Raw genomic sequence first — 24,314 nt, 5'->3', positions numbered from 1 at the left:
CGGCGGGGAGCTCTGGGCGCCTGCAGCCGCTGCCGACGGAGCTCCTCCACCGCACCGGCCTGAACACCGCTTGCACAGGCCGGCCGCGAGTGCCTCGCGCCTGGAGCACAATGAGCACTTTTTCCCTTTAGAAGTGCTCATTGCTCCATACGCGACCTAGCTATAAAAAAGTGCCGGTTAGATGAAAAAATACAGTAAAATACAGTTTTCTTAAAGGGAAACAACCCTCCAGACCAGCACTACCTCAGGATTTTTTTTTTTTTTTACAGAACAGACTCCACAGGCTCTCGAAGCAATATGCCTTGCTTGATTTAGGGGGCAAGGCTTACTGCTGAGGCTCCTCTAAAAAAATGTGGGGAGGTGGAGGAAATGGGGGGAGGGACCCCGCTCGAGACCCGCCGGGTTTGACACCCCCGAGGTCGGACGAACCCCCAAACAGGGTCCGCCCAAGCTCCGTCCGGCCAAAAACAGGGACTATAAACCCCCTAAACAAATTCCAACAGCCCTACCAAGGGAGATGGGTACAGATCACATCAACACCTGCTGGAGACTGAAAGAAGACTGAGGGAAATAGAGAAGGGAGTATAGTATATACTGTCCCACAGTTTTGTTTTCAGTCTCCACCTGCTGGTCATGATTGGATATATACCCATTCGTAAAGATTAACCTCTACTGGTCTGGAGAGTGCTAAAGAACTATTGTTCCCCTCTTTTAGGGGAATCAATCTGTTGGGAAGCTTAGCCAATTTTTTTGTGTTCAAACTGGTAGAAACTTGGAACAGACTCCCTGACTCTGTTAGATTGATAGGTCAGTTACAACAATTTTGTAAAATCCTAAAAACTCTGCTGTTTACACAATATCCTAATGGCTTACCTACTGAACTGACAGCATTTTAACATTCTCTTTTTCATGTTTGCATCTTGTTATGTATTCTGGTCTTTAATTATCTGTGAACCGAATCGAGCTCTGTCTGGAGATGACCTAGTATATAAACTGAAGACTAGACTAGACTATCTTAAATTTATCAAACATGCCTATAAGAGAGAGCAAATTGTGCATGAACCTTTGTGTGCAAACTTCTCCCTTTGCCAGTGGTGTGATATTTGTTTTGTCATGTCTTGTATGGTGAAAATACCAAAGCCATTGATAAGCTGAAGGAAGAGGTGCTGGGAGGTAAACCACCCCTCCCGCTTGAGGCTGACATCACTCTGAGCCCAGATGTGTAGAGCCTGCAAACAGATCTGGCTGAATAGAAACATTTGCAGGTGATCCAGTCTTCTCCCTGAGGTTGAAAGAAGGGAATCTGAAACAGAACTTGCTTATTCTGGAGAGACTCAGGAGCCCCCATCTGTGAAGATGATATTAGGCTACTATTGGCTAAAGAGTGGAAGAAGTTCTTTGACTAGAAGCCAATTTACCTGCACTTCAGGGGAACTGAGCAAACCTAATCTTTTTTTCAAACCTGTAGTCAATATTGGATATATTATGGGAAGCTCTAGCAAAACTAGAGAATTCTTTTTCATAAACATTTTTGGTGTTGTAATCACAGATTCAAAAATTTGTAGGGCTTTCTAATTTGTTGGTACAGAATGTTATTTATTTATTTATTTTTTTAAAAACAGCTGAAACAGAGGTGGTGATCAATCAAATTTCAGATCAACATACTGTGTGTAAGATATACTAATGCACTATAAAAATGAAAATGTAGACAATATGGTATAGTGTAGAACCTTGTGCTTTCTAAATTTTCCAAAGCTTCCTTAGTAGCTCCCCTAATAACTTTAAGCACTATTAGTCTGATTCTATAAAACATGTCTGCCGTTAGGCACCTAGATTGGCATGCCTAGCCAATGTAGATGCTTAACTTAATTTTTTAATTGGTTTAATTGATACTGTTAATTGAACAGTACCTTTTAAAACCAATTTATAAAATTAATATTTGGGCAGACACCCAACTCGGTAGACACCATGTAGGCGTCTACACCAAGGTGCCTACTGATACCTATCCAAATCTACCCGAAAAGTAGGCTACACCTCCACCTTTTCGGCCATCCCTGGCCTTCCTAAAAAGATTATAGCCTGGTATGTTAGTATCCCATCCATGGGGATCACTGAATCATGTCTCTGTGATAGCAACAATATCTGCCTCTAACATTAGGGCCTGCAGATTATGAACTTTGTTGCTTAGGCCAAACAACAACGGAGGAGGGGCAGCCCTCACAACACAATCAATCTTGTATGTTGGAATCTAATATTTCCCTTTTACAGCCAAATAGCCCCAATATACTGTATTCAGCAATATTGTGAATAATTATTAGTTTATTTACTGCTGGCTATATAAGAATATATATTTTTCTATTTTTATAATAAAATCTATTTCAGATATTCTGGCCTCCTGTTTATACTAATAAGAGTGCAGATAAAGTGAACCTGGTTAGCAGCTGAAGGTGTAATTCTCCTAGGCACGAGTTACAGTTGAAGTAGGAATATCAAAGGGGAAGAGAACCACAGCGACAACTTTTAACTTCAAGAAAGGAAACTACGAAGAGATGAGAGTAATGGTAAGAAAGAAACTTAGAAACAGCTCAAACAAATCGCAGACTGTGGAACAAGCCTGCAGGACTCGGTGAGCGAAGCGCAAAATCAGTATATCCCCAGATTTAGAAAAGGATGCAAAAAGAACCGAACAAAAGACCTGGTGTGGATAACTAAAGAAGTGAAGAAAGCGATAGGAGATAAGAAAAAATCATTTCGGATGTGGAAAAAGGACAAAACCGGGGAAAACTGGAAAGAGCACAGGAAGCATCAAAAAGAATGTCACCGAGTGGTTAGAAGAGCAAAAAGAGAACATGAAGAGAGGCTAGACAGGGAAGCACGAAATTTCAAACCGTTCTTCAGATATGTTAAAGGGAAGCAGCCGGCAAGGGAGGAGGTGGGACCGCTGGATGAGTGAGATAGGAAGGGAGTGGTGGATAAACTAAATATGTTCTTTTCCTCATTATTTACAAGAGAGGACACATCTAACGTGCCGGAACCTGAAAAAATCTTCAAAGGAGATCAAGCAGAAAAATTAAGATCCATAGAGTTAAGCCTCGAAGACTTACTCAAGCAGATTAAAAATTGACAAATTTCCGGGCCCGGACGGAATTCACCCTGGGTACTGAAAGAACTAAAGGAGGAATAGCAGAACTTTTACTGCAGGTTTGTAATCTATCCCTGAAAACAGGCGTGATCCCGGAGCACTGGAAGATAGCAAATGTTACGCCCATCTTCAAAAAAGGATCGAGAGGTGACCCGGGGAACTACAGACCGGTAAGTTTGACTTCGGTTCCGGGGAAGATGGCGGAAGCGCTGATAAAAGACAGCATCAGCGAGCATCTAGAAAGGAATAAACTGATGAAAACAAGCCAACATGGCTTCTGCAAGGGAAGATCGTGCCTAACGAACTTACTTCACTTCTTCGAAGGAATTAACAAACAAATGGACGAAGGGGCCCCCATAGACATCGTATACTTGGATTTCCAAAAAGCCTTTGATAAGGTACCCCATGAACTCCTACTACGGAAACTGAAGAACCATGGGGTGGAAGGAGATGTACACAGATGGATCAAAAATTGGTTTGCGGGTAGGAAGCAAAGGGACACTACTTGGACTAGAGAAGGGTCACGAGTGGTGTAATGCAGGGGTCAGTACTCAGACCGCTGTTGTTCAATGTATTTATCAATGACCTAGAAACAGGGACGAGGGGGGCGTGGCTTGGAGTCGCAGCGGAATGGTCGGGTGAAGACTGAGCTCCTCAATTACAGGCTTTTGAAAGTTGTTTATAAGCTATTTAATCTGTCGGTATCTTTATGAAAATCGGGGAGTCTGTTGAGTAAATGGCAACGAGTAAGCAGATGAAAAATGAAATGGCTGGCATTAGTGTGGGAAGTGCAAAAAGATCAAAGATTGAGCCGACGCCCAAGTGACATCTTCGCGGAGCTGAAAATAATTAAAGAAATTGTCACTGACAACTCCTTAAAACTACAAGAGCTTACTAAACGAATGGATAATCTTGATCTTAAGTTTGAAAATATGGATCAGAGAATTACTGCAAATGAATTTGAAATTCAGATTTGTAAGTCATATAGGGCACAAGTAGATACTCTGTCAAGGGAGCTTAAAGATGTTATTAATAGAGGAAAAAGGAACAATTTACGAATTATTGGGATCCCGGAGGGAATTGAAAAAAAAGATACAATCTCCTTCCTTGAAAATTTTTTTACCGAAGATCCTGCCTCTGAAGTCAAAATATCCTCTAGAAATAGAGAGAGCTCACAAGATCCCTTCAAAAAGATTTGCAAGCTCACAGGGGCCACATCCATTTTTAAACTTCTAAGGCATCAGCAGGTCATGGAAATAATTCAGCTTGCTAAAGAGAATAGAAATGTAAAATGTCAGGATTCAAAGATTCACATTTTGTCTGATTTTACTAAGGTCACCACGGAAAAAATTATTGGATTTGAGGCCACAAATGAGAAGTTTGGGAGCAAGATACGGCTTGCTATATCCAGCTATAATAAAAGTTACTTATGCCAACAAAACTATGAGCTTTGAGGATCCGGAGAAATTTGGATACATGTGAACAACCGATGATTTCCTAGAGAAAATTTAAAAGGGAATCTAATATATCCTTTAATTATTTTTATAGTATTTAATGTTTTTATGAACAAAGCTGTGGTTTTTTATTTATAATTTGAAAGATTCGAAAGATGGTTTTTTTATTTGAAGTAACTGTACTAATGGTTTGAATCTAGGAGCTAACAGATGGTACTTGATTTAAATCTTCACAAAATGCTCGAGTCTTATGCATATTAGATGGTTGCCATGGCATGTGGTGAACTGAAGAAATTTCATCTTATGGAACTGGAATATGGAATGTATTACATCATTATTCTTGGATGTGAAGGTAATATCTTGAATTTCTTTGGATCTCTGATGTGTCAATAACGGCTGTTATTATAAAATACTGGGCAAAGTTACTTTAAATATTTGCTAGTTCTACTGGGCTCGTGGTGAATGGCAGCTCAGATGCAGGCAGCCTTGTCTCGTTACCTGTCTCTATGGGAGAGATGAAGAGGAGTAGAAATGGAACCTTTTCTATGGCTGGCCTTTTGCTCCATGGCGAGCGAAGATTCGATGTCGCTCGGGAAACACATGCTGTTTTAGCTCTTTGGTTGCTCTTTGAGAAGTAGATTGGGGCGGCTGATTGCATTGCTGATGTTGACGCAAGCCTATTTCCTCCTCCCTTGTTTAATAGGGGAGGAGCTACAAGGGGAGTGCTAGGAAATGATGAAGATAATGTCGCTATGTCATCGTTTTGAGGTTTTGCTTCATGAATGCGTGTCTGCATTCTACTGGCTGAAGAAACTGTAATATCACTCTCACTGATTGGTTTCGTTTCACCAGTGGGATGAGGAGAGATTGGTCTGATTCTGCAAAAAGTTAAAGTTATCACCGAAGAAACTCAAACACAGACTCATTTATTGTTATTGGCTTCATCTGTGCTCTTGGGTTTTCACTTGGAGGGAAGGATCTTCTTTCTTGGGTTCTTCTATGACAGGATGTTATGTGATGTAAAAATATTTTATTGGTTTCTCAGAATTTAGTATTGAAAATTTAGCTTATGGGTATATGTCTTTCCCAACTAGAAGGTATTATTTAAAGGATGAAATAATTTATTATTTGGAATTGCATTGATGCATTGAATTTTTATTTTTGAGGATAAATATTTTTAAAGACTCCTTCGATGTAGTCAAAGATGTATTAAAGTGATGTTTTCAATTCGATTTGCATCAAATTTTAGATTAACAATATTTATGATATAAGAACATAAGCAATGCCTCCGCTGGGTCAGACCTGAGGTCCATCGCATCCAGCAGTCCACTCACGCGGCCACCCAACAGGTCCAGGACCTGTGCAGTAATCCTCTATCTATACCCCTCTATCCCCTTTTCCAGCAGGAAATTGTCCAATCCTTTCTTAAACCCCAGTACCGTACTCTGCCCTATAACATCCTCTTGAAGCGCATTCCAGGTGTCCACCACACGTTGGGTAAAGAAGAACTTCCTAGCATTCGTTTTGAATCTGTCCCCTTTCAACTTTTCTGAATGCCCTCTTGTTTTTTTATTTTCTGAAAGTTTGAAGAATCTGTCCCTCTCTACTCTCACTATGCCCTTCATGATCCTGTAAGTCTCTATCATATCCCCTCTAAGTCTCCTCTTCTCCAGGGAAAAGAGACCCAGTTTCTCCAATCTCTCAGCGTATGAAAGGCTTTCCATCCCCTTAATCAGTCGTGTCGCTCTCCTCTGAACTCTCTCGAGTAACGCCATATCCTTCTTAAGGTACGGTGACCAATACTGGACGCAGTACTCAAGATGCAGACGCACCATTGCCCGGTACAGCGGCAGGATAACTTCTTTCGTTCTGGTTGTAATACCCTTCTTGATTATACCTAGCATTCTATTCGCTCTCTTAGCGGCCGCTGCGCACTGTGCCGTTGGCTTCATTGTCATGTCCACCATTACCCCCAAGTCCCTTTCTTGGGTACTCTCATTCAATAACATCCCTCCCATCGTATAATTGTACCTCGGGTTTCTGCTTCCCACATGCAAAACTTTACACTTCTCAAAATTGAACTTCATCTGCCATCTCTCTGCCCATTCCCCTAATTTGTCCAAGTCCCTTTGCAATTCTTCGCAGTCCTCCTTTGTCCGAGCTCCACTAAATAGTTTGGGGTCGTCTGCAAATTTTATTATCTCACACTTCATTCCTGTTTCTAGATCATTTATGAATATATTAAAAAGCAGAGGCCCAAGCACCGAGCCCTGCGGAACACCACTCGTGACTTTCCTCCAGTCTTACAGATATAGTAAATTCCTGTGATTTTATTCTTAAATATAGAATATACTCAATTAATTTATGTTTTAAAGGAAGACAAGGATAGATATAAGATTATTTATCTAACTAACTATTGGTATTTATATAAAAATATTACAGAATTTATGGAAATCTTCAAAGGTATAGCATTAATTTTAATAGGAATAAGGAATTTATAGTTCAATTGATCTATATTCTTTCTTTGTTGTTTTATTGGTAGGAAGGGATCTTCTTTAGTCCAAGTTAGACTACTGCAATGCCATCTACTTAAGCCTATCAAAAAAAGTCTTCAAAGACTCCAGCTAATCCAGAATACTGCAGCCAAGTTGATCTTTGCAAAACGCAAGTCTGACCATATCTCCCCACTCCTAGCCAAATTTCACTAGCATACACTGCTCATTTGGTAAAGTTCAGATTTTTCTTTTTATTTTCCCCAGTTCAAGGCACTGGGTCTCAAATAGTCCCTCTTGGCTGAGTGGACTTGAAACAAACAATTCATTAGCAATGCTTCTCCTTTGTGAGAGAGTCCAAACTGCCCTTCAGGCAAATAAAGCAAAAATATACAAAAACGCTTTCTTTCAGGCTGCAGCAGTTGTGCCTGAGGATACTTCAGGAAGCTCTTCCCATCTGACCCACCTGAAGTATAATGCCCCCACTACCCTTGTGCTCTAGGGGTAGGGGCTGGGGAACCATCCACCCTTTTCTGACTGGTGTAAGTCCCCACCCAAAAGTTCCCCTATTCAGGGCTATGGAATGTCAGGTCACTGAATTCCCATTCAGGCTTTCCTTGGAGGTTAATTAGGGTTCCCACCTCCTTCACTCTCTCTGCAAGGCCTATCTCTCGGGCTCTAATTGACCCATTCACACTTCCTTACAGTCCTGCCTAAGGGAGAAAGAACGCTGCACAGAAAGACGTTAACTTTCATTCCCCTCCCCCATTCATTACCTTATTGACTGTAATTAGATAGGAGATCCCAGGCTGCCAGACTGCACTCCATTTCACTTCCTTCAGAGACCTCTATATCTATCTCCATTAGGGACTCCCCGCTCTCTGAGGCTGGATAGGAATTCCCTTCAGGGGCAGCTACCAGCCAGCCCTGCTCTGGAAGCCTTTCTCCTCCCTTGAGCTTCTGCCTGGGAGCCAGAAGTTTGTTAATTCATGAGGGCTGTAGGGCAGCCTGTTCTTTAGCCCTGGACTGGGAAAGAAAACTCCCAGCTGTTTCCTTCCTGCTCTGCACGGCACGTCTCTCTCTTGCAGTTCCTGAGTTCCCCTGAGTGTTCCCAGGTGTGTTGGTTTTATGCTGCAGGCTCGTTCCCACTCTCCCTCTGGGTTCGTCTTGCCTGTCAGCTCCGCCCCTTTCCTTAACCCTTCCTGGGCTAGTTTTCTTTACCAGAGGCTTTACTGGAGAACTGCCCAAGGAATTATAAAAGGGATTATAGTGCCCTAAATCAGATATTGTGGTGTCTGCCCTTCTCTCTCTGCCTTGCCCTGCCTGTTGGCTCTTTGTAATAGGAACAGGGTTAATGGGCAGCTTCCTGGGCTTAGGAATAGGGACAGCCCTTTGCTTGGCAGGGTTTAAAACCAGGTTTAAACTGGTGACAGGAGCTTCCCTGTCACAGTATGCAACCTATGATTTGCCTTGCCTTGGATGAAGCTTGTTCCACTTGATTGGCAGTCTTCATGTTCTCACTGACGATCACCCCTAAGTCTCGTTCTACTTCAGTTCTTGTCAGGATCTCACCATTAAGGGTGTAAGTCTTGCATGGATTTTGGCTGCCCAGGTGGTAAATATTTGGGATGCCTTTAAGGCTACTATGAGAGGGAATATTATTTCTTATTCTGCTTATATTAGAAAACAAGTTAAAAAACAATATTCTGATTTGGAAAAAGAAATTAAATATTTGGAATCTAAATTGATTGATAAATGAGAGCATGACACTTTACAGGCTCTTTTAAAAGTAAAAGGTAAATATAATGAATTATCTTTGAAGTTGATAAGGAAAGATTTGTTTTCTCAACAAGCTTTGTATTATGGAAACTTGAATAAGGCTGGTAGATTATTGGCGAATTATCTTAAAGCAAAGAAAAGAAGGACAAAAATTATAGCAATAAAAGATGAGAAAGGAGGTATGCATAACCATATTGGAAATATTTTAAGTCAATTTTAAAATTTTTATAAAGGCCTATATTCTTCTGAGCCTTATGATAAGAACATAAGAAGTTGCCTCCACTGGGTCAGACCAGAGGTCCATCACGTCTAGCAGTCCGCACCCGCGGCGACCCATCAAATCCATGACCTGTCAAGTGGTCCCTGCCTCATCCTATAACCTATCACTACTTCTGTCCGTACCCCTCAATCCCCTTATCCTTCAGGAATTTATCCAAACCTTCTTTGAATCCCTATAGTGTCTTCTGCCCTATCACAACCTCCGGGAGTGCGTTCACCCTTTGGGTGAAGAAGAACTTCCTGGCATTGGTTCTAAACCTGTCCCCTTTCAGTTTCTCCAAGTGCCCCCTTGTACTTGTTGTTCCCCACAGTCTGAAGAATCTGTCCCTGTCTATCTTATGATGGTAGGGAAAAAGATGGTTTAGAATTTTTAAACTTAATTATTGGTCCAAAGGTTCCTGAGCATATAAAAGAAGTATGAATGAGCCTATATCACTAAAAGAATTAGAAACAGCGTTGAAATCTCTTAGAGTTGGATCCGCTCCAGGTGGTGATGGATTTACTGTAGAATTTTATAAATCATTTCAAAATTCCCTGTTACCTCATTTGTTAAATTTATATCAGACTCAATTAAATAAGGATTGCATTACAGGTACTATAGCTGAATCATTAACAATTGTTTTGCCAAAGCCAAACAGAGATCCTACTTTGGTTTCAAACTAAAGACCTATATCGTTGATAAATGTTGATGGAATACTTTTGGCTAAGATATTGGCTTTAAGATTAGCCAAGGCTCTTCCTTTTATTATTGATATGCACCAAACAGGATTCGTTGCTAAGAGACATTCTTCTAATAATACCAATTTAACCAAGGATATGGCGGATGTAATGTAATGTAATGTAATTTATTTCTTATATACCGCTACATCCGTTAGGTTCTAAGCGGTTTGAAGAAAATATACATTAAGATTATAAATGAGAAGTAAGAAGGTACTTAAAAAATTCAACTTTTTCTCTCTCTTAATGCAGAGAAAGCTTTTGATCGAGTCGAATGGTCGTTCATGTATCAGGCATTAGATTGGTTTGGTATAGGTTCAGGATTTATTCAAATGATTCAGACGTTGTATAACTCCCCTTCTGCAAGATTATATATTAATAATAGTTTATCTGATTGTTTCAACTTGCAGAGAGGGGTTAGACAAGGCTATCCATTATCTCCTTTGCTTTTTGATATTGTATTAGAACCTCTATTATTAGCTATTCAACAAGCAAAGGGGATACAAAGTATTCTCTATTCTGATAGAGAATATAAAGTTTCAGTGTATGCAGATGATATTCTGCTCTATTTGAGAAATCCAGAAACCACCATTCCATGTTTGTTAGAGTTGATTGATACATTTGGAAAATTTTAAGGGTATAAAATTAATTGGAGCAAATCAGAAATTCTTCCTCTCAATGTGCATTGTACTAAAGGGCTGTTTGATTTTTTCTCGTTTATATGGAAAGAAGATGGTTTAAAATATTTAGGTATTATGATTAAAAAAACTCTTGAAGAGACATTGAAAGAGAATGAAAAACTTTTATTAAAAAAAGTAACAGAATTGTGTGAGCAATGGAATCCTTTACATCTTTCTTGGTGGGGAAGAGTTCAAATGATTAAAATGATGGTTTTGCCTGTAGTTTGTTACCAAATGAGTATGATACCTATTTTTTTTTTTTTTTCAGGGGTCCTTTTATAAAAAGTTAAATGGTATTCTTACAAAATGTATTTGGCTGGGTAAAATGCCTAGAATTGCTTTAGTATCTTTACAAAAGCCAATTGAGGAGGGTGGGGCAAATTTTTATAGGTATCATCAAGCCTATATTTTACGCCAGGGTATGTATTGGGTCTTCCCAGAACTCATGGAAAATGCCCCGGATTGGTTATATTTGGTATGGCGTCTCTTGTTTCCTTTACATCTTGTTCATGTTCTCAGTATTAAAATGCCTAGGAAGTACAAAGAGAACAGACTATTAATTGATACTTGGAAAACATTACGCTACGTTAGTAATTTAACACCTATTCCATTATATAAATCTACAAATCAGTCTTTATGGATAAACTCCAAGATTCAAATTGGTGGATCTCAAATCCTATGGAAGCACTGGATTATTACAGGTATTCGTTCTCTAAATGATGTTATTTCAAATGGTAAGCTGCTTGAGTTTTCACAGTTGCAACATAGATTTGGTTTTAATAAGTCACAGAGATTTAAGTGGTTGCAACTGAAGCAGGCTATTCAGGTGGGGTTCCCTGAATGGAAAACTCTTAATAATCAATATAGTATGGAGTTCCTGTACTTTCAGGCGGATTTCCTGGGACACCAGGCTGCGCAGTGGTAAAAATTACTATCTGGATATCTGAATAAAAAACCAAAAACTGGTCTTAGAGACATTTGGAGCATTGAGATTAAGCATCATATTTCTGCGTCTCAATGGCCACGAATTTGGTCTTGGAGAATGAAGTGTACAGTGTCCGCATCTATGAGACAAACTTGGTTTTTTTTTGTTACATAGAGCTTTTTGAACCCCAGTTTGTTTACAAAAGTTAGACAGCTCTAAGTCTAATAGATGCTGGCACTGTAACTTGGAAGCGGGGACGTTGGATCATTTAATATTTTATTGTCCTTGCATTATGAACTTTTGGAAATCTATTTGGTCTCAAATAAATTGTCTTCTAGAAAATCACGTAGCTTTATCTTATGATAATATTCTGTTTGGCATGTCAATGAGAACTAAAAGTTAAATTTCTTCAAGTAATAACAAACTTTTATTGATAATGACAGGTGTTGCCATCCAAATATTACCAATAACTGGAAAAATTATACCAATCTTAATTATTCATTTTGGTGGAATTCCCTGTGTCACATATATAAAATGGAAAGAGTAATTGCTTGGCAAAAAGGAAATTATAATAATTTTATAAAGATTTGGGGACCATTGGCAAATTACTGTAATGAGTAGACATAATTTTCTCACTGACAATAATTTTTCTTTTGAGGGGGAGGGCTTGGATATGAATCAGTATTGTATAATTAAATATATGCGCTATATGATATGTTCCTTTAAATTAACTGAGAAGGGGTGGGTGGGAAGGGATTTAAATTTTTTATCTGTGTATGATGATAAGAGAAAGTATTTTCAAGTGTTTCTGTAAATGTCTGTTACGGAAGTAATCTTGTACACTTGTGTAAGATTTAAAAATGAATAAAGAAGTTTAAAAATACCCAAAAAGCCAGGGACGAAGTGCGTGGTTATAAAATTCGTAAATGACACAAAACTTTTTAGTGGGGTTAGGACTACAAAGGACTGTGAGGATCTACAAAGGGACCTGAACAAACTGGGAGAGTGGGCAAAAAAAGTGGTAGATTAATTTTAATGTAGAGAAATGTAAATTCTTGCATGTAGGAAACAGAATCCCGATGTACAGCTATACAATGGGAGGGCTGGTAATGAGTGAAAGTAGCCTAGAGAAGGATTTGGGGGTACTAGTTAAAACGATGAAACCATCGGCACAGTGCGCAGCGACCTCAAAGAAGGCGAACAGAATGCTAGGTATTATCAAGAAAGGTATAACAACCAGAACGAAGGATGTTATCCTGTAGTATCGGGGAATGGTGCGTCCACATCTGGAGTACTGCGTCCAATACTGGTCGCTGTACCTAAAAAGGATATGGCGATACTCGAGAAGGTGCAGAGAGTGACACGACTGATAAAGGGTATGGAAAACCTTTCATATGCTGAAAGATTAGAAAGACTGGGGCTCTTCTCCCTGGAGAAACAGAGGCTTAGAGGGGACATGATAGAGACTTACAAGATCATGAAGGGCATAGAGAAAGTGGAGAGGGACAGATTCTTCAAACTTTCGAAAACTAGAAGAACGAGAGGGCATTCGGAAAAATTAAGAGGGGACAGATTCAGAACCAATTCTAGGAAGTCTTCTTCACCCAAAGGGTGGTGGACACCTGGAACGCGCTTCCAGAGGGTGTGATAGGACAGAGTACGATATTGGGGTTCAAGAAGGGATTGGATGATTTTCTGAAGGAAAAGGGGATTGAAGGGTATAGAGAGAACTACTATACAGGTCCTGGGCCGCCGCATGAGCGGACTGCTGGGTGCGATGGACCTCTGGTCTGACCCAGCAGAGGCATTGCTTATGTTCTTATGTTGTTTTATTACATCTAATTCCTGCTACAGAAAGGCTGGGAGAAGCCCAGTTCATCTACACTCTAGACCTGACCAAGGGATATTGGTAGGTATCCCTTACACTGGTAGCCAAAGAGAAAACAGCCTTTTCCACATCCAAAGGCTGGTCCAGTTTATGGTGCTCACTTTTGGCTTTCATGGAGCTCCCACTATGTTTCAACATTGGTTGATTGTCTCTTCAAGCCGCACGGGGACTATGTAGCCACCTACTTAGATGACACTCTCATTTATAGCAAGGACTGGAGGACCCACCTTGTCCAAATGGAAGCAGTTTTAGATAGTTTGCGGACCGCTGGATTGATAGCCAATCCATAGAAAAGCTTCTTGGAAGGATAGGAGGTTCAATACCTGGGGTATTCAGATGGAAACCGTCTAGTGAAACCTCGGATCTGGAAAGTGGAAGCTATTACCTGGGTGCCAGTACTCCATACCAAGAAGCAGGTGTGAGCCTTCTTAGGGCTCATCAGATATTATAGGGGATTCATCCCAGGGTTTGCAGACAACATGGAGCCCCTGACCTGCTTGCTACAGAAGAATATGTGTGGCTACAGAAGGATAGAGTGGCTACAGAAGGATAAAGTGTGGTAGACACCAGAGTTGGACAAGGCATTTCAAGCTTTGAAGGACATCTGCTCGGAGTCGGTGCCTTTTGAGGTACAGATGGACATCTCAGAGCTGGAACTTGGGGCCATTCTGACCCAAGACGTGCATGGGAAAGAATACCCAGTAGCTTACATTAGCTGCAAGTTGTTCCCTAGAGAGAAGAACTATGCAGCAATTGAGAAATAAGCCCTAGCTGTCAAATGGGCCTTGCAAACATTCCAGTACTATTTGCTAGGTCATCTCTTCATATTTGATCACAGACCATGCTCCCCTTTCAGTGGATGACTCGCCATAAGGACTCCAGTGCTCGCATCATAAGATGATTCCTCCGCCTCCACATCTTCAATTTTGAGGTGTGACATCGGGCAGGCCGAAAAAATGCAAATGCTGAGGGGAAGGGTATGTGAGGAAGTCTATAAGACACTACCACTCCCCCTGATAGAAACTCCCTCACAATGTCAGAGCCACCTTAATATAGGTAGCTCCAACTTAGGGGGAAGTAACATGGGAAGGAGGAGTCAGGGAGGAATGAAAAAGGAAGTATAAGAGGCTGGGCCAGAACTAGCCATAGAAGGCCCAAGGGAAAGGAGGAGGAAGCGTTGATTCCCGTATTCAACTTGACTACAATCCTTAGATACTCTGTTTAGCTACGGTAAGCCAATATTCCTTTTGTTGCTGAACACTTAGAGTTGCTCTGAGGTCTGGCTGGGGCCAGACTCTGTTGACTGACAGAAGAAAGCTGTTGAAAGACTATGTTTGGGGCTTGGCAGTTACAAAACATGATTCATGTCTTGGATCCTGTCAGCCACTTCAGGATTCTAGAACTAAAAGACTGTTCATTGTATGCTTGACCTTATGAAGTAACGGGGTGCCAAGATTTTTCCTTTTGAGTTAATAAGCTCAAATCCAGCGATAAACAATAAGAACATAAGAATTGCCGCTGCTGGGTCAGACCAATGGTCCATCCTGCCCAGCAGTCCGCTCACACAGCGGCCCCAAGGTCAAGACCAGTGCTCCAAATGAGTCAGTCTCACCAGTTTAGCATGAACTTGTCCAACTCTGTCTTGAAACCCTGGAGGGTGTTTTCCTCTATAACAGACACCGGAAGAGTGTTCCAGTTTTCTACCACTCTATGGATGAAGAAGAATTTCCTTACATTTGTACGGAATCTATCCCCCTTTCAACTTTAGAGTGTCCTCTCGTTCTCCCTACCTTGGAGAGGGTGAACAGTCTGTCTTTCTCTATAAGTCTATTCCCCCAGTATTTTGAATGTTTCGATCATGTCCCCTCGCACTCTCCTCTTTTCAAGGGAGAAGAGGCCCAGCTTCTCCAATCTCTCACTGTACGGGCAACTCCTCCATCCCCTTAACCATTTTAGTCGCTCTTCTCTGGACCCTTTCAAGTAGTACCGTGTCCTTCTTCATGTATGACGACCAGTGCTGAACGCAGTACTCCAGGTGAGGGCGCACCATGTCCCGGTACAGCGGCATTATAACCTTCTCTGATCTGTTCGTGATTCTCTTCTTGATCAACAAAAAAACAAGCCTGCGTTCAGCTGAGCTGGCAGGGGGGAGATGGCACTGCTGGCAAGACTCAACAAAACATGAGAGCTGTGTCTATCACTTAGCTCTTCTGCACAGGCAGGGACCAAGCATATTTCCTCCCCTCTTTTACTGGGCTACTCAGCACATATAGTGTGCAGTAAATTTGCATGCTATTTGTGCTGAGAATTGCTCGGGAAAGCAGAATTGCTCCCAACCCGGTATTTTTTACCTGGTTGCTGGAGTTTTGTGCATCTGTCCTCAGTGACCATAAACTAACAGAAATACTGTATGTAGAAAAAAATTAATCTGAAATGCCTCTCTTGCATGCAGTACAAAACCAAACTAAAATATTCCTCCTTATACTGTGGAAAAAAAAGATTATCAGAGCCAGGGCTTTGGGAAAAGGGGGGCAAATGTTCTGGGCCCTCAGGCCAGAGGAGGCCTATAGCCTGACTGAAACTGAAGAAAGCACAGGTTTGGGGTCTCATCCCAGATTTCTACTCTGGGCCCAGCCATGTCTGACATTAGCTTTATACATTCCAAAAACTGACTTATTCTAATCACTAAATAGAAAATAACATTTTTCTACCTTTGTTGTCTGTTATTTTTCCAATTGTATTGCTGTAGTCTTTTTCTGTGTTTCTCTATCTTTTCTTAACTCTTTTCCCCAGTATCTCCTGTTCATTTGGCATTTCTTCTCTCTCCATCCATCTTTCTTGTGTCCTTGTCCTTATCTTCTCCTGTGCCTAGTATCCGTTTCTTTGCTCTTACCCTTTTTCAGGTCCACCAGTATCTCACCTTTATGACCCTACCCTTATCCCTCCCTGTAGCCAGAACCTCCCCCCTTCATTCCCTCATGATCGGCAAACCCCTTCCCCCCATTTCCTGTCCTTCCCTCTAACCCTCTTCACACCCCAGGTCCAGCAGTCTCTGTCTCCTTCCATCCCCCCCAGGTTCTGCCATCTCCCTCCAGTCCCCCACCCATCCTAGGGTTCAGCAATTTCCATCTCCCTCCAGTCTTCCTGGGTCCAATCTTCCAGGTCCTAGGTCCAGTCTTCCAGGGTCCAGTCTCTGTCTTCCTCCAGCCTCCAAAGATTCCAGCAATTTCCATATCCACCTACTCACTGCCCACTGGGTCCAATGCATTGCACTCTTCTTCTCCCCGCCCCCCCTCCCCACCAAGAGTCCAATATTTCTCTCCCTCTCTGCACTGGGGGTCTTCCAATGTCATCTTTCCTCCAGAAAATGCTTTTCATCGTTGGTTTCGGAAGTGGTAGCCTTCAACAACTCGCTGCTCTGGCTGGTGTCATGCCTTCCTCTCTGCTTCCACAAAGGCAGTACTCAGCAGATAGGAAGGCCCAATGCCAGACAAAGCAGTGAGTTGTTGACTGCTACTGCTGCTACTGAAGTAGAGAAGATTCCTGGACCATGGGGACAGGAGGCAGCTGCCCCTCTCCCAACAACCACTTGTAGCATGCTGCTACCTCCTGGCTCTCTAGCTCTTTCCCCTCATGTCAGAGGAGGGAGAAAGGAACTGTCTGGGAGGTGGGGCATTAATGGGGATGAGTCTCAATCTCTTCAGATGGTTCTGGTAGTGGGATAGGGATTCACAAACTTCCTCGAAGACCCTGAGGACATGTCCAGTTTGGTTACTACAATTTGATTGATTGAGCAGGCAGCTGTGGGCTTAGGGATTTGCTGAATCCCTTGAAAGCCCTAATGACATGCCACTGATACTGTATTGTACTAGGATGCAGATGTAAATGAAAAACATGAGTGAAATTTTTGACAAATATTTTACTGAGAAAAAAATAAACAGTTAAGGTACACTGTTAGGTATAGAATGACATGGTGACAGAATTTATCACTGTCCCTGCGGATAACTGCGGGAAACCATCCCATGTCATTCTTTAGTGTCTATCTCAACCTCAGTCCTTCTACATCAGCATTCTTCAATGCAAGGCTTGAGGGTCAGTGGTAGTGCCCATTCATACTCTGCTTCTTCCCTCTCTCCTTAAAGAATGATATGGAAATGGTGGTATGATCAAAAAATACCAATACCAGTGGTGTCAATATAGGACATGAAATTAGTCATCATAAGAGCCCTACCCTCCTTCAGATGGTTGCAGCAATTGGCAGATTTCACAGCATCTCAGTTTCCACAATCATTATACCTATTGCCTGACCTCAAAATTACTGCTTCTTTGTACTAGTCACAATAAACAAAAAATGATTTTGCTCTGTGCCATTCGTTTCCTGAGATTTTAATATTCTAACAGAAAATTATAAGATAGTAAAGATTAATAGCTTACTTCACACTGGTTATTCAGTTTTGTATATGTAATGTCCAGTTGTTGATACTGCTCCTTTAGTTTAGAAAATTCAGCTTCCAGTCTTGTTTGCTCTAGTTTACCATTATTTAATAAGCTTTTTAAGTTCTTATGGTCAATTTGCAAACCTTCATTTTCTCGTAAAAGCTGACTGTATGTGTGATTCAATCTGCAAACGAATTAAAAAGTTAAGAAATAAAAGTTTAGCATTGAGGTACTGCTTCTACACACAAGTAACTAAAAGTAGTATCATTAGCCACAGAGGTATACGTAAATTAATTTTAGGACAGATGTTAGTTAATCAATATGTCACTCCTACGCACAACTGTTTAGTTCTGCCCTATAATTTTTCTCACCGTGCACACAGAAGCTTAAGTTATAGAAAGCCTCATTTTATATAGAATGTAGAGTTCGGAAATGAGATGTCCAGGCCATGATGTGCTAATTTCGTGTGCTATTTTAGAAAAAGATCTGCCAATGCAAAGCCTTTTCTTAAATATCCCTTTCTGAAATACCTGCAGCAGTGCACATACATTTGCTAGCAAATGCAATGGAGCATGTATCGAAAAAAATGAATTGCATTGACTTAGCAGTTTTCATGTAGAAATGATGGCACTTATTGTGGAAGTGGTGATTTTGTAACTTCTAAGTCTAAGTGCTGACACTTCCAATACTGCTCCATTTTACATACCTGTATATGTAAGCATTGCATTAACTGAACAGTTGAAAAATACCATTCAAAAAGTATTTTTCAAACTGAAACAGATTATATGATTAAAAGATTTGTTATCTTATCTGAATTTTAGGATAATGGTTCAAATGCCTAATCATACAATTATTAGATTATTGTAATTCATTATACTTAGGTTTACAATCTTATAAATTGCATACTTTACAGTTTGTCCAAAATGCAGTTGCTCAACTTTTCAACTAATGTTTCTCAGTCCACTCATATTACGCTTATTTTGAAGGAATTACACCAGCTTATATCTCTCATTCACAAAAACCTGAATGACAGTGCTCTCCTGGTTATTGCGAGATCCTTCAGCATCTACAGACCTTCTCACTTGGTATAGCTCAAAAGAAAATAATAGAACATGCATTCATTAGATTAAGGATTTTTGTTAAATTTTGGGTGAGGAGGGATGGTTTTAAAATGAGAGCAGTAAATTTAATAGTTACTTGTGGGGGCCACTGATTACATATTCTAATGATCAGCCACCGTAAACACCTTGGTATTATATAAGATATAGGTGGGGTGGGATTGGGAAATATAATAATTGCTAATTGTTTTATTATTAATAGATGGGTGGGTGGGAAGGGATTCTTTTATATTTTAATGATTATAAGTAAGATTGTCAAGTAATTTGTTAAAATTTTTTCTGATTGATTATTATACACTTGTTGTAAGATATGAAAATGAATAAAGATTTACAAACAAAATAGTTACTTATGGAACCTCCTCCATTCCTCTGTGAAAAAGAATATAAATTTTAATTCATGGAAGACTACTGAGACTTTTCTTCATAAAATATGGAATTTTATTAGAAATAACATTTCAGTAACTCCTAAGACATCAGTTTCTGTTTTAATATAGCTTGATGAAAACTCAAGCAGAGTGAAAGCAGGTGATAACACTGAAGCTGGCAACATGTCCAAATTCTATCCCAGTGGTTATACAGTAGAATCCCAATTAACTGGTACTCAAGCAACTGGCACTCTCAACTGGCAAAAAAAATTAATCCTCCCTCCAGCCCATGAAGCAGCAACAACAGTCCTGAGCCACGAACCCCCCTCCCTCCAGCCCTGAAGCAGCAGCAGTGGTCCTGAGCCGCGAACCCTCCTCCCTCCAGTCATGAAGCAGCAACAGTGGTCCTGAGCCACAAACCCCCCCTCCCTCCAGCCCTGAAGCAAGTACAGAAGCAGTGGCAGTGGTCCTGAGCCATGAAATCCCCTTCCCTCTAGTCTTCCTTCCGACCCCAAAGCAAGCAGTGGCAGTGGTCCTGAGCCGTGAACCCCTCCCTCCAGCCCTGCAGCAGCGGTAGCAGTCCTGAGCCACAAACTCCCCACCTGAAGCAGCAGCGGCAGTCGGTCAGCAAAGGCAGTGCTAGAAACAGGCTGCTAGTGGGCAGCCCCAGCAGTGACTTTCCTCTGATGCATCACTTCCAACGTGGTAGAGGAAAGGCCCTGCCTGGGCAGCTGCTTCGGTGAGCGGGGTTCAGGAGGCCAGACCCACGAAGAGGGAGGGAGGGTAGACTGGGGTGGGAGATCGACCAGAAATGTGTATGGGGGAGGGTCCAGCAGGGTGCAGTATTTTTCCCACCTTCTCCACCTCCTTGAGGCCCTTCTTGCATTCCTTTCCATCGGAGGGAAGGCTTCCAGGTCAGATGTGGGCTGCATGTAGGACCTGCTGCTCATGGCTTTGTGAAGAGAAAGAAATGTAGCTGGAAAGGAAGAGGAGGAGGGAGCCAGCCAGAACAGGTACACACAGTGGGAGGGAGGCACGAACATGGGACACAGAATGGCAAAAGGGAAGGAGGGAGAGGGGCGCATTGGGACATGGAAGAGAGAAGCAGGACCCCCATTCGTAACTACAAGTCTGACATAAATCGGATGTTTGTAAGCCGGGGACTGCCTGTACTATACCCCTCCTCACTAGGTAGGGAAGTACGCTTGGTAACCTGCACTACCAGTGAGTTCACCTTACGCTAGACAAATAACTGCTGAAATTCAGGAGATATGGGGTACAGCTTTGTCATTGTCTTAGTCCCCTTACAGAGCCCTCTGGGACCTCCCAATGCTCCATAATTAAAATTGTAATATCTGAATACAAGGGCATATAAATGCAATCTGAGCCTGTGAAGCGCTCATAATCAAGCACTGAGTAGCTTCAGTCTGTGGATACTCCAGGTTTAACTCCCATAGTAGCCCTGGAATAAGCTGCAGTAACGCTGTCACTTTGAGTAGGTGGTGTACTGTCGAGTCCTTCCCCTGGTCAAGAGGGACTACAGTTTCCTGCACTTCAGTCTCTGTCTAAGATCCCAAATCCCTAGGGAGGGATGATTCATTCTGGGACAGTAAAGGCATGGAATCTGACTTCCAGTCCCCGTAGTCTTTATCTGACTGGTCCTCTGGTTCCTGTTCAGGGATCTCTGCTGGAGACAGTGCACTTGGAGAAAACAGTTTCCTTTGCACAGCTACTAATGCTCCCTTGCCGGATACAGAGGACCCCTGATAATTTAAGTAGGCTTTCCATAGTAAAATGAAAAAATTCATGGAAAATCCCTGACTAGGGGTCCCCAAAATACCCTTCATGACTACTCTTTGACTTCTCCAAGGCTCCACAGCGTTCACTTACTAGCGCTATGCCCGATCTCCCTCCAAAGGCTCTCTAGGGGTTCTCTTCCCAGAACAAGGAGTCCTCTCTGATCCCCCAGACTTATGGGTACCAGAAGGGGCTAAGCCCCAGACTCCCACCCCTATCTAATGTGCCCTTTGGTACATGGCACATGGCCATTGTTCAATTGACCATCCATTGCAAATTTGGCATTATATAGGGGTATCATAGTAATATAGTAGATGACGGCAGATAAAGACCCGAATGGTCCATCCAGTCTGCCCAACCTGATTCAATCTAAAAAAAAATAATTTATTTTTCTTCTTAGCTATTTCTGGGCAAGAATCCAAAGCTCTGCCCGGTACTGTGCTTAGGTTCCAACCACTGAAGTCTCCGTCAAAGCTCACTCCAGCCCATCTACACTATTCCATCCATTGAAGCCCTCCCCAGCCCATCCTCAACCAAACAGCCATATACAGACACAGACCGTGCAAGTCTGCTCAGTACTGGCCTTAGTTCTTCAATATATACTATTATTTTTTGATTCTAGAACCTCTGTGTTCATTCCACGCTTTTTTGAACTCTGTCACCATTTTCCTTTCTACCACCTCTCTCGGGAGCGCATTCCACGCATCCACCACCCTCTCCGTGAAGTAGAATTTCCTTACACTGCTCTTGAGTCTACCACTCAAATACTTGAAAGGTATTAGCATGTTCAAATACTTGAAAGGTATTAACATAGAACAAAATCTTTTCCAGAGAAAGGAAAATGATAAAACCAGAGGGCATAATTTGAGGTTGAGTCTACCACTCCTCAACCTCAAATTATGCCCTCTGGTTTTATCATTTTCCTTTCTCTGGAAAAGATTTTGTTCTATGTTAATACCTTTCAAGTATTTGAACATCTGAATCATATCGTCCCTGTCCTTCCTTTCCTCTAGGGTATACATATTCAGGGCTTCCAGTCTCTCTTCATACGTCTTCTGGCTCAAACCTCCTATCATTTTCATCGCCCTCCTCTGGACCACTTCAAGTCTTCTTATGTCCTTCGCCAGATACGGTCTCCAAAACTGAACACAATACTCCAAATGGGGCCTCACCAACAACCTGTACTGGGGCATCAACACCTTCTTTCTTCTACTGGTCAAGCTTCTCTTTATATAGCCCAACATCCTTCTGGCAGCAGCCACCGCCTTGTCGCACTGTTTTTTCACTTTTAGATCTTCGGACACTATCACCCCAAGGTCCCTCTCCCCATCCGTGCATATCAGCCTCTCGCCTCCCAGCATATACGGTTCCTTCCGATTATTAATTCCCAAATGCTTTACTCTGCACTTCTTTGCATTGAATTTTAGTTGCCAGATATTAGACCGTTCCTCTAACTTTTGCAGATCCTTTTTCATGTTTCCCACTCCGTCCTCGGTGTTTACTCTGTTACAAATCTTGGTATCATCCGCAAAAAGGCAAACCTTTCCTTCTAACTCTTCAGCAACTCACAAACATATTGAACAAGATCGGCCCCAGGTCTATAAAATACTGAGTGGAGTGGAAAGGGTAGATGTGAATCACTTGTTCACTTTTTCCAAAACTACTAGGACTAGGGGTCATGCGATGAAGCTACTGAGTAGTACATTTAAACAAACTGGAGAAAAAATTTCTTCCCACAATGTTTAATTAAACTCTGGAATTTGTTGCCAGAGAATGTGGTGAAATCAATTAGCTTAGTGGGGTTTAAGAAAGCTTGGATAATTTCCTAAAAGAGAAGTCCATAGGCCATTATTGAGATGACTTGGGGAAATCCACTGCTTATTCCTAGGATAAGCAGCATAGAATCTGTTTTGCTACTTGGGATCTAGCTAATTGCTTAGGACCTGGATTGGCCATTGTTGGAAACAGGATACTGGGCTTAATGGACCATTGGTCTGTCCCAGTATGGCAATTCTTATGTTTCTTCTAGAACATATCACCTTGTTTCTGAACTCTGCTTGTTTTGCTAAAACAGAAAAAGCACATATTTGTATTTTTATTACTGTACCTCTCATTTTCATCATGAAGTCTTTGGTATACTGCAGCTAATGTTTCATGCTTTTTGTTTTCTTGTAGCATCTTCTCTTGTTCTGCAGTCAGGGCTTTTTCCAGTTCTTCTAACCGAACCTTCTGTTTGAGTAACTGGTTGTATCTGTACACAAGGTTAATAAAAAATGCGTGTTTACCACCTCTTTGGCAATGGGTTGTCTATAGATCAAGATGAAGATGTTAAAAATGATTTCTTTCATCAAAACCATTTAAAGTGGTATGCTCTATTGCACGTTTTGTGCATTGACTAACATAAATAAGATTTGCTTTATTCTGATTTTATAGTATTTAAGTCTAACGAAAAATTAGGTTCTTACCTTTGCTAATCTTCTTTCTTGTAAATCCACACTTTATTCTGGGACCAGTGGGTTATGCATCTCTAGCCGCCAGGCACTGTAGAAAACTTCAATTAATTGAGTTCATAATCCCTCCTCTCTGCCAGCACATCCTGAGGCATGCTCAGTAGCATACAGTCAGTATCCAAGCAGCCGGGAACATCTACAGAAACAAGAGGGAGAGGGAAAATGGGGAACTCCCCGCTAAATGATTAATTCTGCTCATATAAACATATGCAAAACAGCAACAATGAAAATTGTAAAGCAGGTTATCACACATTAGAACCTGAACTACAAAACAGTGCTATAGGGAGACATAGCATGCACTGACATAAGGGGGGCGCTAACTCAGAGAACCCCCAAATATATTGCTACATCTAGCAGATGGTACTCCCTTAAAAGCAGGACTGAAACATAAATCCAGCTTACCAGTATTTCCAGGCGGGTTCCCGGAATAAAGTGTGGATTTACAAGAAAGAAGATTAGCAGAGGTAAAAACCTAATCTTTCGTTCTTGTACAATCCCACTTTATTCTGGGACCAGTGGGACGTAACAGAGCAGTCCTCCCAAAAATTCAGGGTGGGACTGATGAGCTCGTTGCCCACAATGAAGTACCAAAAGTGGCATCCCGCTTGTCACACCAATCCTGCAAAACCTGGAGAAGGCATGCAGAGAGAACTACATATTGGCCCAGTAAATCTTATCCAACTACTCGGTCCAGGAGGGGGAAAAAATCTCCCCTGGTAGAAAGGGCCACA

General features: G+C 41.6%; 1 protein-coding gene across 4 annotated transcripts in view; it reads right to left on the bottom strand.

Moving 5' to 3' along the window:
- The window catches only part of CCDC88A (coiled-coil domain containing 88A), a 612,058-nt gene that overhangs the window by 179,866 nt on the left and 407,878 nt on the right, over positions 1-24,314 (bottom strand). For all 4 annotated transcript variants that reach the window (XM_033936818.1, XM_033936819.1, XM_033936822.1 and 1 more), the window contains 2 exons: positions 23,181-23,324; positions 17,791-17,977 (listed from right to left, as the gene is read on the bottom strand). In XM_033936818.1, coding sequence (XP_033792709.1) covers positions 17,791-17,977; positions 23,181-23,324 — 331 coding nt within the window. The remainder of the gene's footprint in view (positions 1-17,790; positions 17,978-23,180; positions 23,325-24,314) is intronic.

This window comes from Geotrypetes seraphini, chromosome 3, assembly GCF_902459505.1.
Source record: "Geotrypetes seraphini chromosome 3, aGeoSer1.1, whole genome shotgun sequence".
In the NCBI taxonomy this organism is placed as follows: Eukaryota; Metazoa; Chordata; class Amphibia; order Gymnophiona; family Dermophiidae; genus Geotrypetes; species Geotrypetes seraphini.
Note: the sequence above shows the minus strand (reverse complement) of the source record. Positions and strands in the feature narration are given on the sequence as shown.